Here is an 18664-nt window from a genome sequence, read left to right as displayed (position 1 = left end):
AACACAGCTTCGAACTGACTTCTGCCCCAGATGACTAAATTGCTGGACTAAGTGATCCCCAGGAACTGATCTCCCTAGTCTGATCTCCCTTGTAGTCTGAAAGTAGTAATAATTTGAGTTTTCAAGGCTTATGAATGAGCCTCATATGGAGGAAAGCTGTCCTGGCCCTGATTACTCTTGTAATCAGTGGAAAGTGCTTAGTTAATTTTCTATCCTCGTGAAGCTTGGTGGTTTGGGTTTTCTTTTAATTCTGTGTTATTTCTTGAAAAGTCTATTTCATTGTGGTGGCCTTTGCCTTTCCTTAGGAACATTGGCAACTCAGCTTCTTTGGGGTCTTTTGTGCGTGAAGTGTTTCAATTGGGAGAAAATGAGGTAGTAGTGCAACTTTTTCTTCCTGACCAATGATATTAGCTGTGGCTATGCTAAGAGGTAGGGGCAACAGTTGTATTTGTTGTGCATTGGGTGTCTCTGCAGAGTGGAGAAGGTTTTATCAACCATGTGTCAACTGAAATTACCAAGGAAGCTTAGCTGTTATCCTTCCAGATGTTCAACCTGCAAATACCAGAGGTCTTATTTTCAGCACCAAATATACAGATGTGTGCATGGAATGTGTTTTCCATCCAGATACCCATGTAGGAGATAAATTACATTTCTTGTCTGGAAATTTGTTGAAGAGTTCCCTTTGAATTTATCTGGAGAAAATTGACCCCAAATGATTCCATTTGTGATAGCTTTTATTCCTTGACTATGAACTTGCCTCTCCTCCAGGGCTGAACAAGCTTAAATATTTTTTACAAGAGGTCAAAATGTTAACTGAATCCTGAATTTCCTCATTTGAATGTTATTTGTATGTTTAAGAATTCAGATTCCCTTCATGGTTTAGACTTCATGTTCAGAAGGGAACCTTGATTTTCAGGTACACATACAAAAAAATCGCAGAAGTGAAAACAGTGCTCAACTAAATTATGACATCATTACAGAAGACAACAGAATTTTCGTCATTACTGGAAAATCGTTTGCACTTGAATTTCCATGTGTTAATGTGAGGGCATGTCCCTATCTCTTCTTTTCCAGAGGCCTTTGAAATCGTCGTACGCCATGCCAAGAACTACACCAACGCCATGTTCAAGAACAATTATCCGAGCCTGACACCTCAAGCTTTTGAGTTTGTGGGGGAGTTTTTCACTGACGTGTCACTCTACATCCTCGGTTCTGACATCAACGTGGATGACATGGTCAACGAGTTGTTTGACAGCCTCTTTCCAGTCATCTATACCCAGCTCATGAATCCCGGCCTGCCTGAATCCGCCTTAGATATTAACGAGTGCCTCCGAGGAGCCAGACGGGACCTGAAAGTGTTTGGCAACTTCCCCAAGCTCATCATGACCCAGGTTTCCAAGTCACTGCAGGTCACTAGAATCTTCCTCCAGGCGCTGAATCTTGGCATTGAAGTGATCAACACCACTGACCACCTGAAATTCAGTAAGGACTGTGGCCGCATGCTCACCAGAATGTGGTATTGCTCCTACTGCCAGGGACTGATGATGGTGAAGCCTTGCGGCGGCTATTGCAATGTGGTCATGCAAGGCTGCATGGCAGGCGTGGTGGAAATTGACAAGTACTGGAGAGAATACATTCTGTCCCTCGAAGAATTGGTGAATGGCATGTACCGAATCTACGACATGGAGAATGTGCTGCTTGGCCTCTTCTTGACCATCCACGATTCTATCCAGTATGTCCAGAAGAATGGCGGGAAGCTCACTACCACCGTGAGTACTAGACAAATGGGTTCTTGTGGTTGGGGTCGCCTGGCTGGTAGTAGTTGCTGCTGGGGAGAAATTAGAAAGATCAGAGGATTGATAGGAATGATTGAGGATCTAAATCAGTGCATCTCAACCAAGAACCATGGGGTCCGCAGTGGACCCCCCAGAATTTTTTGCAGATTCCAGGTGAAAATTGCATACAGGGGGAACTATGACAGAAACTAGGGAGCCAGCAGTTAGGTCAGGGGGCTACCAGAAGGAAACAAGGCTTGAAAGAGGGCCAAAGTCAGAAAAAGATTGAGATTTAAATAACCTTTAACCTATCTTTATTTAACCTTAATTTTATTTAACTTTAATTGTATTTAACTTAAACTTAACTGCTTTTAATAATGTCCTAAGGGTAGAGAGTACATTAAAAGACTATACAGAGAGATAGTGTAGTGAGTAGGGCACTTCACTTGCTCATGGCTGACCCGTGTTTGATCCCCAGCATCTCACAGGCTTTCCCAAGCTTTGCCAGGACTGATCTCTGAGCACAGACCCACAAGTTAGCCCTGAGGACAACCTGTTATGGCCCCAAAAGAAAGTGAAACATGGCCCGGAACAGGGAGGGTGTTGCCCTTCAATGCGGCTGACCCAGGTGATTCCCTGCATTCCACATGGTCCCCTGAACCCAAACACTGACAGGAGTGATTCCTGAATTCAGAACCAGGACTAATCCCTGAGCACCAGTGGGTGTGACCCAAAAACCCATCCCCCCTCAAAGAAGGAAAATGAAACAAAAATTTCTAGTCATAAATACTGCTTTCACTCTTAACTCCTGGGCCTAGGGATATAGTACAATGGTTAAGGCCCATGACTGGTGACGCAGCTAATCCTGACTCTATCTCTGATCTCTCCTATGATCTCCAAAACCCCACTAGGAGTGATCCCCGAGCACAGAGCCAGCAGGAAGTCCTGAGCACAGGACTGTGGCCCCCAAATCATTAAAAAATTTGTAGTCATAAATCATGATTTAATTCTAACTCCAGGACTAAAGAGAGATTGCAGTGGATAGGGCACTTGCCTTGCATGCAGCTGAGCTGGCTGTGCTCATGGTTCCCCTGACCATAGAGCCAGGAGTGGACGTCATTGAACACAGCTAGAAGTGACCCAACTTCCCACCCCACCACCATTCTAACTCCACCTGCTTGCAGACTGTGGATCTGTAGGTAAATTGTTTTCTTTATGAGTCTCATATTTCTCATTTATAAAAGGGATTAAAAACATGGGAAATGACCCTCCTCCGAGTACTTTAGCATATGTCTGATACATGGTTGGCCTGCTGGCAATACTAGCTGTGATTGCCATTACAGTCACTGATAGGAATCCTTGTGAGGACTTTATAATGGAGGCACTGAAATCTCCATTTGCTAAATGGGGACAGTGAAGCTCAGTGAACCGGCAACTTGCCCACGGGTGCCCAGGTTTAATTAGTGCAAGAACCATGATTCAGAAATTGATCCGGCCTCCTTTTAATTAGCCTGTCACCAATGTTTCTAATTTTGATTTCCCTCTGGGGATTTAATCATGCATATCATGTTTGGAGTAATGACTTAAAACCCGGGGGGACCCAGCCCGCAGTCACTAAGGAAACCCACAGGAAGCCAGTGAAGCAGCCATGTGTCCCAACAGTTGCTGTGACAGCCTTGATGAGACCTGTGTCATTCTGATGGGGTTGGCCATGAGGCAAGACCTGGTCTGCGAGTCAGACCTCAAGCTGTTTGCTTGCAAAGAGACACTGTTACATTGTAACCTGCCAAGCCATCCAGCTTCTAGGATCACAAAACCTACCTGCTTGGTAATGGAGAACAGAACACAGAGACAGGAACCTCCAGCACATCCCACTGGGGTGACGACTGGTTTCCAAATACTATCAGCTACATAGGAGGCAGTGTCAGGATAGTACAGTCTGGGGCTGGAGATATAATACAGGGAGTTTTGTGCTTGTCCTGCATGTGGCAGAACCTGGTTCAAACCTGGCACCACAGAGTATCTCCCTGGCACCACTAGGAGTGATCTGGACGCACAAAGCCAGAAGTAATCCCTAGCCTCTCCTTATATGACCCAGCCCTTGCCCTCAAAACAAAGAAAATATTAAAGTTGAGATTTGAACAATGGAATGGAGGGGAGGAGGGAGCATCACCAATGCCCCCACAGTTACAAATGATCTTGTTAGGGCCAGAGAGATAATACAGTAAATAAGGCACTTGCCTTGCACACAGGGAACCTGGGTTCAATGCCTAGCACCGCTTATAGTCTTCTCCCACCCCAACAACCCCCCGCCTTCCCAGGATCATTCCTACTGATCTCCGAGGGGCTGGAGAGATCATATATCAGGTAGGGAGCTTGCCTTGCATGCAATTGACTTGGATTCGATGCCTGGCATCCCATTTAGTCCCCCTGAGCCCCTCCGGGAGTAATTCCTTAGTGGAGAGCGTTGATGGGTGTGGCCCCCCAAACTAAACAAAAAAAAAGGAGTGATCCCTGAAACAGAGTCAGGAGTAAGTGCTGAACACAGTGGGGCCTAGTTCAAATACAAAATTAAAAATATATTTAGACCCTCAACTTACGAAGCTTTGGGCATACATGAGTTTCACATTCATGCATTCAACCTACAGACATCCCTGTTTGGTTCAGTCCATGACTCCAGAACCCAGATGCAAAAATTATCTGAGTATGAAAGAACCCAGGCAGTTCAAACCCAAGTTGTTTGAGGACCAGTTACTAAGTGTGGTCATCTACTAGTGGGGTTGAACTGCTGTATTCCAGGGACCCTTCTGACCACACCACATAAGATGTTCTCATAGTAGTCCATGCAGTAGGTATCAAAAAATGTTTCCCCTTTTCACCAGAGGAAATGAAGATTAGAGAGATGCTATCATGGACCAAGATCTTCCAGCAACTTAAGGGAGGCCGTGAAGCTGGAATTCAAAGCCAAACTCACTTGGCCTGGTTGATTCATGTACTTTCCTTAGATTCAGTACCTTTGCAGTGTCCACTTAGCCTTTGCTTCCTCAGCCAGGGGAGGACAAGTTGGGCTATTTAGCCTAGTTTTAAACAAGATCATGTTGGCATGTACTACTGGTGGCTCACACTTAGTTGTGGCTTAACTAAAACCCACTGGAGCACCAGCATAATTGTGCAAAACTCTACAAATACAGAAGACTTAGAATCATTTCTTTGGTGGTTGGGTAACTGGCAATGAGGCAGGAGGATGAAAATGATGCAATGCCCAGTATGGCTCATTAAGAACAAGTTTAAGTTGCCCTGTTCACAGTTTCAGCCATTTCAAACCCATTTTCTGAGAAGAGTTTCTAGTCAGAAGGAACAGAAATTAAGGGCTGGAGTGATAGTACAGCAGGTAGGGCACTTGCCTTGCACACGGCCAGCCCGTGTTCCATCCCTGGCACCCCAGATGGTCCGTCAAGCCCACCCATGAGTGATCCCAGAGCTGAGTCAGGATAAACTGGAGTTCATGGGCAGTGTCTAGGAAGATGCACCTTGACCTGGGCTGCACCATGACCTCAGGGATCATTGGCCCACAAGTAGCCAAGTTCGGATTCAGAGCTGGATCAAAGTCCAGAGCTCAAGCTCTTAAACACTGTTCTTTTTTTACATGCTCAGAGAGTTCTCCTCTCTGTTCCCCACAGCTATCCTTCCCAGAACACAAGCAAAGTTGATTTGGATTGTATTATTTAATATCCTGTATTATCCTCTCTCCTGTTTTTCCAGCTGCACAATCAGGTTTTGAATTCATTCTTCTTCCTTGGAGACCTTTGCTGTAGCATTTCCCAGGGAAATCCTAAAAGGCACAAATTTCTGTCTTCATAACGCTTAAAGACACAGAGGAGTTTAGCAGGGAATCGTGACTGTCAGTTTAGGTGATGGAAGACCCAGTTACCCAATTAGATGACAGCTAAAGTGTGTATGTACAGCACCAGGGAAAATAAAAGAAGATATCTTCCAGTTGCAATATTTGGAACTGCCCATCTGACCAACAGTTTGTTTGTTGGCCACACCCAGAAGTACTCAGGGCTCCATGCTTAGGCATCTCCCCTGCCATGGCTATGCTCGGGGATAGACTTATAGTTACTGTGTGCAAGGCAAGAGCATTAATTCCTGTGCTATCTGTCCAGTTCAACAAATCCTTTTTAAGAAAATCTCTTTTGAGGGGTTTTGGGGCCAGTGCTGGTGGTAGTCAGAGATTATTTCTGGTTCTGCACTCAGGAATCTCTCCTGTAGTACTCTGGGAACCCTGTGAGGTACCAGAATAGATCCCATGTTGGTTATGTGTAAAGAAAGTTCCCTACCCACTGTACTATCTCTCCAGCCACACAGATTGGATTTTTTTAATTCAAAATTTTATTTTATTTTATTGGGGCTGGAGCAATAGCACAGCAGGTAGGGTGTTTGCCTTGCATGTGGCCGACCATGGTTCGATTCCCAGCATCCCATATTGTCCCTTAAGCACCAATAGGAGTAATTCCTGAGTGCAGAGCCAAGAGTAACCCCTGTGCATCATTGGGTATGACCAAAAAGCAAAAAAAAATTATTTTATTGAAGCACTGTAACAAGGTTGGGGATTTGGCATATAATATTCCTTCAACAGTCCTGTCACCGGTGCCAACTTCCCTTCACCACTGTTCCCAGGTTCCTACTCCTATCCCTGCCCCAGGCCCAGTCTACTGTCTTGACAGCCACCTTTCAAATTTGGTCATTAAAGTTTGGGTCTCGCAATTTTAGGGTTGTAGACTATGTGGTTTAGATATTTAGCTCTGTCATTCCTTAACACTGTTGCTGTATCTGAGTCCCCTGGGCCCTGCTCCCATTGCTTCTCATCTGTCTCTTCTCCCCTTCCCCTTCACTCTATCTCTTTCCTTCTCCCAATGCTCTGGGGCCAGTGATGATCTAGGCATCTCCTCCCACTTTATTTTTTATTCATTTTATTTTGTTTTTTTTTTTTTTTTGTCTTACGGTCACACCCGGCGATGCACAGGGGTTACTCCTGGCTCTGCACTCAGGAATTACTCCTGTTGGTGCTCAGGGATGCTGGGAATTGAACCTGAGTTGGCCACATGCAAGGCCCCACCCACGGTGCTATCGCTCCAGCCTCTCATTCCCCCCCCTCCCCAGTTTAAACCATTGCATTTTCTTATTCCAGTTTTTCTAAATACCACATACAAGTGATATCCTGTCTGGTCTAATTTCTGTTTTCAGTATGGAGAGTTCTCAGTACACTTAAAACTGAACTACCCTATGATCTAGCAATTTCAAGGATAGTTTTTAAAATGCATCTACTTCTGGTTACTCATCTTTTGTGGCTCATCAGTTCTCTCTTAGAAAGTTTCCTCATAGTAACATTACTTACTGAGAAGCCAACAGCCTCCACGATCCAAGTCTATTCATTTTTTTCTGACTCAAATTTCTGAAGTTATCTTCAGTGAAGTCAGTATTTATGTGTGCTATGAAGCCCTGGGGAAGATTCTTTGTTGATCCTCACTAATAATTCACTCTATCGCATTCTTCTGTTCTGCTGTTTGTGTGAGTGATTGTAACTCATCAGAATGTCCCAGATTAGCCTTCCCTACCTCTCTGCTTCTGGAGACTGAGGTTATTTCTCGGGTGTCAGAAAGTCAGTCTTTTCCTCCTCATGCCATCACTTGCGAATTTTCATTTTTTGTCCCAGATGGAGTTGCGTGCTCCATATTTTTACAAGCGGTTTGCAGTAGCAACTTGTTTCTAACTGACAAAAACCAAGCCATGTTTCACTACCTAATTAGTGTCTCCAGGCCAGCATCTAGAACTGTTGTAAGCAAGTTGATCTGCACCAAGTTCCTTTCTGGACAGGCAGAAATGTCATTCACTTACCCTTCTTTTTATACACACGATCACAAAAATAACTTTAGTTTTGAATTTTTGGGGGATGCAGCCATATAGTTTTATTTGGGGGAGTGTCGGAAAGCAGGACTACCAAACAGTACTTGGGTAGTTCAGGGGCCACTCCTGGTAGTATTTGTCCCACCCGGCTGGACAGCTCAATGTAAGGTTATGACAGTGGGAAACTGAAGAAGCCCTGGAACATCTGGGGGACTGCAGTGATATAACCTGTAGTGTTGGGGACCAGTGCCACGTGGTGCTGTGTTTGAATTTGGACCAGGTCTATCTTTACAACCCATATATGGTTTAGATACAATGTGATAAGAAAATTTTTTTGTTGCTGGAAATTGAGCCCAGGACCTCCGACATACAATGCATGTGCTCGATCTCTGCTTCTAGTGTTCTCTTTCTCTCTCTCTCTCTCTCTCTCTCTCATTTTCAAACCTTGATTGCTTATTTGTTGAAGAGACGAATATAATTATATTAAGTGGGACCACATTTGAGGCCTCAAATATTAATTTCAGGGCACATTTCAAAGAGCAGTCACACAAAGGGAGCGATTTCAATGCTTTTTTATGAAATGTTATACATATTACGGATCATATTACAGAAATCAGCAGACTTTTCTGGAATCTGAAATCGTGTTTGCCTTGGCCAGACCCTTCTTGCCTCTTTACCAGTTGTCTGATTCTCAGTTGATAATCACTTGTATGATTGACAGTTGTTGATATGTTCTGAGTTGTGAGAAAGACTCCCCCCTCCAATTTCTGTGATTCGTGGATGAAGATGGCAGGAGCTTGTCCTCATAGGAACATGAATGGGCTGAAAGTTCCAACCAAATTGTGATCCAGCCTCAGTTCTGTGGATGTAGCTTAAAGAGCCGAGACACGGAGCTTGGAAATGAAGAGCAGTTTATTTCTCCAGAAACGCCTATAGTTCGAGTATCGCAAATGGGCTAGATACTTGAACCCCTCCTAACCACAGCCTAGAGTGGTCTGGGGCCATGCCCAACTCAGTGATTAGGGAGACCGTATTATGCCAACGATCAAACCAAGTCGTCTTGCATACAAATTAGCTGCTTTGGTCTTTTGCACTCTCTCCCTGACCCTACTAGTAGAGAACTCCGGTGTACACAGTGAATTGCATATACGGAGAGGTTCCTGGACATGTTGCTCTTGAATCTTTACAAATAGGTGTTCACCCTGCTGTGTTGTCTTTCTAGACTGTTCCTATTCATAAAAACTTGGGAAACATAGTCCAGAATTGATTCCAGAGGTAGGCACTTGTCCGGTTTGTGACCAACTGAGGTTTGATTACCAGTACCACACAGTACCACACAGGATCCCTGAACAGAGAGCCTGAATACTGTTGGGTATGTGTTCAACCCTTCTGTCTCCACCTGTGCTCCCCTGACTCCTGCAAAAAAATTATCGGGAACAAAAGGAATTCAGTGTTCCTTTTCATGGGATATGCTTAAACAACGGAGATCCACGGGAGATTGTCTTACGACACAGAGTTAGGTTCCTTACCGTGGACAGCTAAAAACCTCTCCCTTTCACAATATGTTGGAGGATTAGGCCAGGATTAGATGTTAGGAGACATTTGACACAGCCCTCCCTGACTGGCCAAAAAGCTCTGTGTCATCTGTCAAGGGTGGCAGAAGGTTCACCCAGAGACCGGAAGCCATGGTTCTGGCCCAGCTCTTCACAAGAGTAAAGAAAAAAGTGGGGAAAAGGCACCTGCCAGTTGATTCTGGTTCTGAGTCAGTGACCCTCTGGGTCTCTAGCTCTTCTTTAGGGCTCTGTCTTAGGGTTTTTCTGTTTCCTTTCTCCCTCCTTCAGGCTATAGGCTTCAGAGTCTTGCCTAGCTAACTCACAATTGATTGAGTGAAGTTTCTTCTTTCTTTTTGGTTTTGGGGCCAGCTTCGGCTGTGCTCAGAGTTTACTTCTGGATCTGTGCTCCGGGATCACTCCTGTCTGTGCTCAAGGAGATCATCTGCTTTACCAGGGATCAAACCCTGGTTGGAGGTCTACAAGACACACACCTTATTCACTGTACTATCTCTTAGGTCCAGTTTTTTTAACTGTGCTTCAAAGTGACAGCATCCTGGGGTAGAGATCAGATACTTATCCGTGACTGTTCAAAGTGAAGTGGAGAATTAATTCACTGACCCATGGATTATATTCAGAATACTTCAGAACTCCAGAATGTTCCCCCCAGGACTGGAGACAGAGAAAGTTCAAAGGGCTGTGACACAAACTTTGTATACTGAGACCTTGAGTTCTAGCCCCAGCATCACAGGCTTTCGTTGAGCACTGCCAGGAATAATCCCTGAACCCAGAGCTGAGCATAGCCCCTGAGTGCTTCTGGGTTTGACCCAAAACAAACAAAAAAATGGACTATTCCCTTGAGTGGACGAAGTCCACACCAGATGCCTTCTGACCAAATCTGAGAATTTGCGAGTTTCCAAAATGCCTTCCAGGGGTTCTGAAATATGTTGGTCACCAGGAAATTGGACTGTAGTGGAAGCAACTTCTCTTCAGAATCAGGAAGGAAAGATTTTCTCGCTTCCTTGCAAACCTTGAGTATCTTAGAACACATGGAATCCTGTGTCCAGTGTGATTCCTCTGTTCATTCCTTCACAGCAGAGTGAACTGCATCCACTCTGAGTCACTGTAGTACTGGATCATTCTCTCACATATTGTCACGAGTGGCTTTGCCTTCCTTTCCCTCTGCCTCTCTGCCTGTACAGTGTGCTCTCTGGCTCAGGACTCTGCAGGAAACATATGCTTTGATGGACTATATCTTGGGAGACAAACCTCCCAACTCCCACCTATTAGAAATGGAAAACAGCACTGAAGAGACCGTACAGTGGGTAGCACACTTGCCTTTTATGTATTATATTCAGAATGGTTCAGAAGTCCAGAAAGTTCCCCCAAGGGCTGGAGAAAGAGAGAGTGGCTGATTGGTGGCTGACCCAGGTTTGATTCTCAGCACAGCACTGGGTCCTCCAACCCTACCAAGAGTGCTCTGTGAGTGCAGATCCAGGAATAAACCCTGAGCACTACCAGTGCAGTCCCCAAACAGAAAACAACCTCCACCCCCACCCCCAAATCAAATAATGGTAAAGAGGAACTGAGGAGATGGTATAGGGATTAAGATGCTTGTCTTGCATGCACCTGACCTAGGTTTCATGCCTCATATCATGTTGTCCACTGAGCACTTTGAAGGTGTCCCCGATATCTGTGGCACTGCAGAGCCTGAGCAATATTGTATCCTTAGGCCCTGCGAGCCTAACTCTCTGAGAATGGCCTGTAGTGGCCCCTGGGATTCCTTGGGAAGTTAGTCATCCCCCCCTACGTCTCCTGTCCAAGAAAATATTAACATTTTTGCACATCACAGAAGCAGCATAGTTTTTATTATTCTTCCTTTTCACTTCTTTGGAGTCATATTGATGCCCCGGGCTTGCATCCTTGGTGGCAGAGATTTGCAGGTCACACTTGTGTTTCTGAGAATCCCAGTGGGCAAATATAGGCAGAGCTCTGGAGATTGAACTTGCAACCTCACACTACATTTCAGTGAGTCCTGCCTAGAAGTCCTCTGAGTTCCAACCCTGCTCCCCACTGTAGAGTTTAATTTGGTTTATACTTCCAATGGTAAATGTATTCCTCTTTAAGATTGTTTATTTCAATAAACAAAATTATAGTTATTTTCTTAAATAGCTTTATATGTTGTTATATTTATATGCCATATAAAGTTATTCATAGGTGACTTTGAGACACACAATATTCTAGCACCAAAACCACCTCTCAGTGTCAATTTGCCTCCACCAGGGTTTCCAGGCTCTCTCCTAGCATGCCACGTTGACAGGCACATGTAAAAATTTGGTTGTTAGATTTTGTATCTCTTGTTTCCTGTGTTGTTGACTCTGTGGTTTGGATATTTAGCTAGGCTGCTTCTTTATACTATCCATGTACTTGGGTCCCCTTGAGCCCTGCTCCACCATGCTTCCTATCTATTTCTTCTACATTGAATTTTTTGGCTTCTCTGTTCTTCTCCCAGTCCAAGAAGTCTGGGGTTAAGGGTGAGCTAGGCACCCCGTCTTTCTAACATTGCATTTCCACTTATTCTGTATGCCACAGATTTTGAGAATATCCTGTTTGTCCTTCTCCTTCTGGCTTGCTTCATTTAACCTGCTATCTTACAGTTCTATCCCTGCTGCTGTGAACTGCATGATTTCATCTTTCTTTACAGTGAAGTGAAGTTGCAATGCAGTACAATTCTCTCCTCCACAGTGGGGGTGGTTTTAATAATTGACATCATCAAGAGTTTCATCAAAGGCCAAGTTGGGGCCAGAGCCAGAGAGGCCAGTGCAGTAGATAAGACTCTTACCTTGTGCACAACCAACCCAGATTCAATCCCTGCATCTCATATGTTTCCCCAAAACCCCACCAGAAATGAACCCTTAGCACAGAGCCAGGAGTAAGCCCTCAGCACTGCTTTCTGTGACCCTAAAATACAAGAAAAACAAAGGCCAAGTTGAGGACATTTGGGCGCTGATATCTCCCATTGCCTTTGGCTGATAAAACCAAAACTTCTTCCTTGAAAGTAGCAACAACTTGAGGCTGCAGCGGGTAGGGCGTTTGCCTTGAATGCAGTCCACCCTGGTTCGATTCCCAGCATCCTATATGGTCCCCTGAGCATAGCCAGGAGTAATTCCTGAGTTCAGAGCCAGGAATGACCCCTGTGCATTGCCAGGTGTGACCCAAAAAGCAAAAAAAAGCAACAACTTTTTGCTTCACTGCTGGCCTGGTCCTTACCATTCCATTCCTTTTGTGTGTATATGAGGCTGGGGTAGGAGGGACGTTAATTAACTAGGCGGAAACAAATCACCTTTGCTTTTGTAAGAAGACAGATTTCTGAATGTCCTTTCAGAATATCCCGACGGGAATGGATGATTGTGAAATGCCTCCGATGTCTCCAAAGTCACATGGGCAAGCGCCGGAGAGGTCTGGTGGGGTGTGCTAAAACCGGTTTCTGTTGGTGCCGCCACTTGGTCTGCTTTGTAAATATTAGTCCATTGCACACTTGAAATGGATGAATTTTAGGAACGGCAATAGAGACCTCCCTAAAAACAAGAAAAGGAAATCTCACAAAAGCAAACACTGGAGAATTCATAGATAAAGCATTTCCAATATGACAATGGATGAGTGTCTTATACACAGCTAGTGAAACAATTCACGTGTCAATATTTGCCATCGCATTCAAATAAATTATTGTGGAGCATAAAATAAAAGCGATGCCGGAAGGTAGACTAGTCTGCTAGCAGTGCCCCTTGGGAAGGAGTATAATCTGGTAAGGCTTTCATATTTCATAGCAGGATAGTTGAGGCTGTCTTTTTCCCCCCACCCAATTCAAGTATTTTTGAAGACTATTTGGAAAGCAAAATAATTTTTCCTTGTTTTCATTCCACCAAGAATGTCTAAACCAGATAAAGGAGGAAACAGTCATTTTATTTGGTCTTTTGTTGTTTACTAATGGAATGACAGTCTCAGCCTTTCTGCTTTGGGGAGATAATTAATTGTGTTACTGAATGTGAGGACGAGTGATTGTAATCAGTGTGTTTTGCACTTTCAGCCACATATCAAGCCCATCCAAGATAGGCAAATAAGCCTCATAAAATATGTAACCCAAGCAGGGCTTGAAGATAATGCCTTCTCTTTTCTTTTTACTGCCCCCCCAATGATCTACAGAAATTATTTTCAACCCCTCCCTTTTTATTTGTTTACTGTGAAGCTTATGCTGCAATTTTTTTTTTAATTTTAAGGGGGTTGCAAACCAGGTGGTGCTCAGAGGTTACTCCTGACTCTGCATTCAGTAATCACTCCTGAAGGCTGGGGGGATGCTGGGGATTGAACCTGGATCTGCAGCATGTGAGGCAAGCACCCTATTGGCTGTGCTATCACCCTGCCCATGTGTGTCTGTCTCCTAAAGATGATTAGGAGGCCAAGAGCAGTCAAGTTCTCACTGAGCTGGTGCTCTATGCCACGCATCATTCTAAGCTCTTTCTGGGAAGGAAGTGATTGCATGTTGATGACAGTCCTGACATGGTGAGGATTATCATTATTAGCATCTTCCTGATTCAAGAAGCAAGGCAAAGCACCTTGGAAGGATTTAGCTGCTCTCTCCTGCAGGACTTGCTGAGGAACATCTTTCCATCAGGAACTCCCCTAGTTGGAGAATGTATGGCGGCGCCTGTAGCCCTTTCCTGGTGGACCCAAGCTGACTGTGTTGGTGGTAATGAGGCAGGATAGGAAGCGATGGTGTTGGCTGTGGAGGGGGTTTATTCTTGCCTGCTTTCTCAGTTGCTGTGCATTCTTTTTCCTTACATGTGATCTTAAGAATTAAGATTTGGGGGCTGGAGCGATAGCACAGTTGATAAGGCATTTGCCTTGCACACAGCTGACCCAGTCGACCTAAGTTTGATTCCTCTGCCCCTCTTGGATAGCCCGGAAAGCTACCAAGAGTATCTTGCCCGCATGGCAAAGCCTGGCAAGCTACCTGTGACATATTCGATATGCCAAATACAGTAACAACAAGTCTCACAATGTTACTGGGCCTGCTCGAGCAAATCGATGAACAACAGGAGGACAGTGACAGTGACAATTGTATTTATCCAAATTTAAGTGTTCTACATCTGCTTGGGGCTCGGGCTTTCCTTAGGATCCAGGCCTTTTCATTTCCTTCTTCCCGCACTCAAAATTTGAATAACCTTACATTTAAAAGATTATTTGATTATCATTATTATTTGAGTTTTAGGGTCACACCAGTAGTACTCAGGTCTTATTGCCTGGCTCTGCACTCAGGGATCACTCCTGGAAGGGCTCAGGGAACCATATAGAGTGCCAGGGATCAAATCAGGGTTTAGCAATGTATAAGACTCATGTCCTTCTTGCTCTCCTATTGCTCCATCTACTAAAAGATTGTTTAAAATGTGATAGCATAGGCGGAAAGTCATTTGCCTTGCATGCAGCTGTAGCAGATGTAACCCTGGTTCAAATGCCCTATCCCACATTTGTCTCCAGAGCACAGAGCCAGAAATAGCCCCTGAGCTCGACTGGGTACATCTCCCAAATCTCAAAATAAATCTCTGGGACCAGAGAAATATTAAAGAGGTTAAGGCACATGTACCTTGCATGTGACTGACCCTGATTTGATCCCCACACCACACATGGTCGCCCAAATTCCACCAATAGTGACTTCTGAGCACAGAGCTAGGAGTAATCCCTAAGCACTGCTATGTGTAGCCCCCAAACAGCAAAAAAAAATACAAATGGAAGTTACATTTTCCCTCTCAGATTAAAAGTACAGTGATAGACCAAGGTTTGTGGCACTAAACCTTGGCAAAATTTCTTTTTAAACATGCAAGTTGTGTGGTCAGTGAGCTTTTGATATATTCAGTTGTCCTGTCACCCTCAGCAAGTACTTTATGGAAAACGTAGGGATTTCTTGACTTTACAAACTTCTAGCACATTAAAAATTGTAGGAATAGTTTAAATCGTTTATGCAAGTCTGGTGACGTAAAGCACTCCTACTTTAAAGGTTCTCTACACGAGAGTTATTGTCTAAGTTGACAGAGACATTAAGGACAGCTAGTAAGCATTCAATGGGTACATTAAGAATAGAAAAATAATAATAAAATTTTTAAAAATAAATGTAAAAAAAAGAATAGAGACTGGGATATTTCACATACACAATCAGAGAGCACCCCCAAAGTATGCACTGTCCTTTTTTATGCCAATGTTGCCCTCTACATCCAAATGACTCTAAACTGTCTCTTTGTCTATCCTCTCCTGGGCAAAGATGTTCTGCCTATTTATTTTCTAAGAACTAAATTATTTTTCCCAGAGGACTCTCCTGACCTTGGTTTCTGTTAGAGGGACAATCTCCCACATCAGCCTACCCCAGTTCGATCTCGGCACTGCAGGGCTTTTCCCAATCTCTAAGTGCAGAGTCAGATCACACACTTCTGGGGGGGGCCTGAGTGATAGTACAGCTAGTAGGGCCTTTGCCTTGCACACAGCCTACCCGGGTTCATTCCCTGGCGTCCCATATGGTCCCGTGAGTACTGCCAGGAGTAATTTGTGAATGCAGAGCCAAGAGGAACCCTTGAGCATTGTTGGATGTGGCCCCAAAACAAAACCAACAAAAGATCACAGCCAGAAGTGGCCTCTCCACATACACACAAAAAAAGAATGAAGCCCTAGTATACATGTTCTCTATCCTTTCAGCCGGAAAAGGACATTCACAAGCCCCCGTCCATAAAGGGGGATAGAATTCACACAGGTGGGAACTTTTCCCTTGTGCATCTGTGCTCAGCTAGTTTTGAAATCTCTTCCCTCCCCCGCCATTTTTTCTGCATCTGTGATCCACTAATGGAGAAAAAAAATTACTGGATGACTCAACTTTGCTGTGAAAAGCTCAATTCAGAATGGTCTCAGCTCTGGTCTCATAGACCCAAAGAGATCCCAGGAGTAATGAACAACAGCACACATCCATTTTTCAGAGCACCATTGATATTTAAGAGACACACTTTCTAAATCAAAAGTTGGGTTAATATCCTTACAGGAATGGGTCGGCTTCATGTTGCAAAGAACAGAGTACTAAAAGCAGGTACGAGGTGCAAAGTTGTTCAAGAGTGGGTTTCAGGAGTTAAGAGGTGAATTTGTGCTTTGCCATTTCTTTTTGGTTTTTTCCTTTGGTATGCTTTTGGGCCACACCCAGCAATGTTCCGCTCTCACTCCTGTCTCTGTGCTCGGGGATTACTCGTGGCCCTGCTTGGTGGACCCTATATGGTGCTGGGGATCAAACTGGAATTGAATGACTGCAAGACAAGTGCCTTACTTCCTGTCCAATCTCTCCAGCTGCTCAACCATTTGTCATAAATGCTCTAGGCAGAGTCTACCTCCTGGAGCCTTAGTTGCTGTATCAGTGGTATGGAGCAAGAGTAATGCCAACTTCCTAAAATGACTGTGACAATTAGCAACAGTGCCCCACACATATTAGTGCTGGAATTTCATAAATAATATGATCTACAATGTGCAAAGCAAAATAACAAATCACACATTACATGGTCTAATTCCGATGCTAATGTTTGCTTCATAGTTCCTCCCTCGCCAGAGGATGTTCATCTTTGGACTGCTTTCATTATACACTACCCTCAGTGATAAATATGTCCTGAGTATCTTGTGCAAAAGACTAGGAGTGAGCCACCTAGACCCTAGGAAGCTATTTGAAGAAATGATGCAGTTGGCACAAAACTTCGTGTCTCTTCCTAATGCTAGATTGGCTGTACTCGACCAGGCTGTTGGATCTAAATACTTCCCACGTTTCCTGTAGATTTGAAGTTCCTGTGTGTCTGTGCATTCAGAGCTTGGTGTTGCTGAATGAGTCCAGGCTAGTGCTTCATTGGCCTAACCCTTGCCCACCAATCACTTATCGTCTTATTCTTTTTAGATGTTCGGATGAAGCAACTCCCACCAAGGCTAAAACATGTTGACTATATGTTTTTAGCCATTCACCATGGTCTTCATAGAATATTTCCGATTTAAGGGAAGTGCAGTAGATCTTGATTTCTGATGGGTGCTTTCTGAATTCAGCTTGTTTTTCTTGGATTTAGGATGGAAACTCTTGGGAATAGAGGCTAGTTACTTGAGCTGTGCTATGGTTTCTTTATTTTGGAAGGTGCACTGTGCTGTATCCTATTAAACTGTTTTTGCTGCATGCTACTGTGAAATGATGATTAAATTTGGGTTCAGATGAAAAGAAATAGCTGTCTATTACCTATCTTTGGGATCACTGGTTTTTGCTAATGTCTTTCTGTTCCATTCCCCATGTTTTCCTATTTTCTTCCATGTTGTTCACTCGGTCTTTTCTTTTAGAACGAATGGCAAATACCTTGATTCTAGGGATTTGAGTTTTCACTTTGTTTCTTGTGATGGATGGAGGAGAAAGCAGTAGATCAGGAAATAAAGGGAGTTTTGTGGGTTTTCTTTGGGGGGAAGGATGCACACACCCAGCAGTGCTCATGGCTTACTCTTGGCTCTGCAGTCAAGGATCACTCCTGGCAGGACTAAGGCAACTCTGTGGGGTGCCAGGGATCAAACCCAGGTCGTCAGCCAAGTATAATGCAAGTGCTTTACCTCTGTACTATCACTCTGGCCCCAATTAAGGGAGGAAAAAGATGATGGGAAGTGAATACTGCCATTTGGAAGGTACATATACCCGGAAGCATTTAATATAATCTTTATCTGATTCATGCTAGGCCAATAGTAATTAATCATAACTTCTTGATTAAAGATCAAAAACACACACTCAACCATGACTAACTTGCCCTTTGCTAAAATCAAGCATGAGTGTTAGCATGTGGGCGTCCTGTTCCCTTCTCATCTCTGGTATTCAATGTCTTACATAGAGCAAGTGTTTAATTTTTCTTTCAAATCACTCAAAATGAAATAGAGCTCACCCTCTGGGTGAGTAAGGAGGCCATGTATCCTTCACCTGCAAAAGCAGAAGGATATGAAAGAGTGCATCTTTTATTATTAGTTTTCGCTGTCTTTTTAATTTTGGAATTTTTTGAGGGCTGGAGACCATACACAGCAATTCTCAGGGATTATTTTTAGTTCGGTTCTCAGGGATCACACCCGGCAGTGTTTAGGGGACCCTATATTGTACTGGAGATCAAACCCTGGTCAGCTGCACTATCTCTCTGATCCTTGCATTCCTTTTTTTTTTAAAAAAAAATCTGCACTTGGGACTCTCCACATGTATATTTCATTTCAGGTGGTCAGTGGCCACATAATACAGATTGGAAGAAGCAGTGTCACTCTCCCCTATGGCGAAGGGTCCTGCGGGCAGCCACATAGCTGCATTTCCCGGCAGTAGTGATTGAACCATTCCTTCTCCAGAAAGGCCACTTTCAG

At 44.1% G+C, this 18664-nt stretch overlaps 1 protein-coding gene across 1 annotated transcript in view; it reads left to right on the top strand.

Moving 5' to 3' along the window:
- Window positions 1–18664, top strand: part of GPC3 (glypican 3) — a 436626-nt gene that overhangs the window by 235858 nt on the left and 182104 nt on the right. The window contains exon 3 of the mRNA XM_056130281.1: window positions 1075–1769. Within this exon, the coding sequence (XP_055986256.1) occupies window positions 1075–1769 (695 nt within the window). The remainder of the gene's footprint in view (window positions 1–1074; window positions 1770–18664) is intronic.

The sequence above is a fragment of the Sorex fumeus genome, unplaced genomic scaffold (assembly GCF_029834395.1).
Source record: "Sorex fumeus unplaced genomic scaffold, SorFum_2.1 ptg000075l, whole genome shotgun sequence".
Taxonomy (NCBI): Eukaryota; Metazoa; Chordata; class Mammalia; order Eulipotyphla; family Soricidae; genus Sorex; species Sorex fumeus.
The sequence above is the reverse complement of the archived record's forward strand: the minus strand, read 5'-3'. Positions and strand labels throughout refer to the sequence as shown.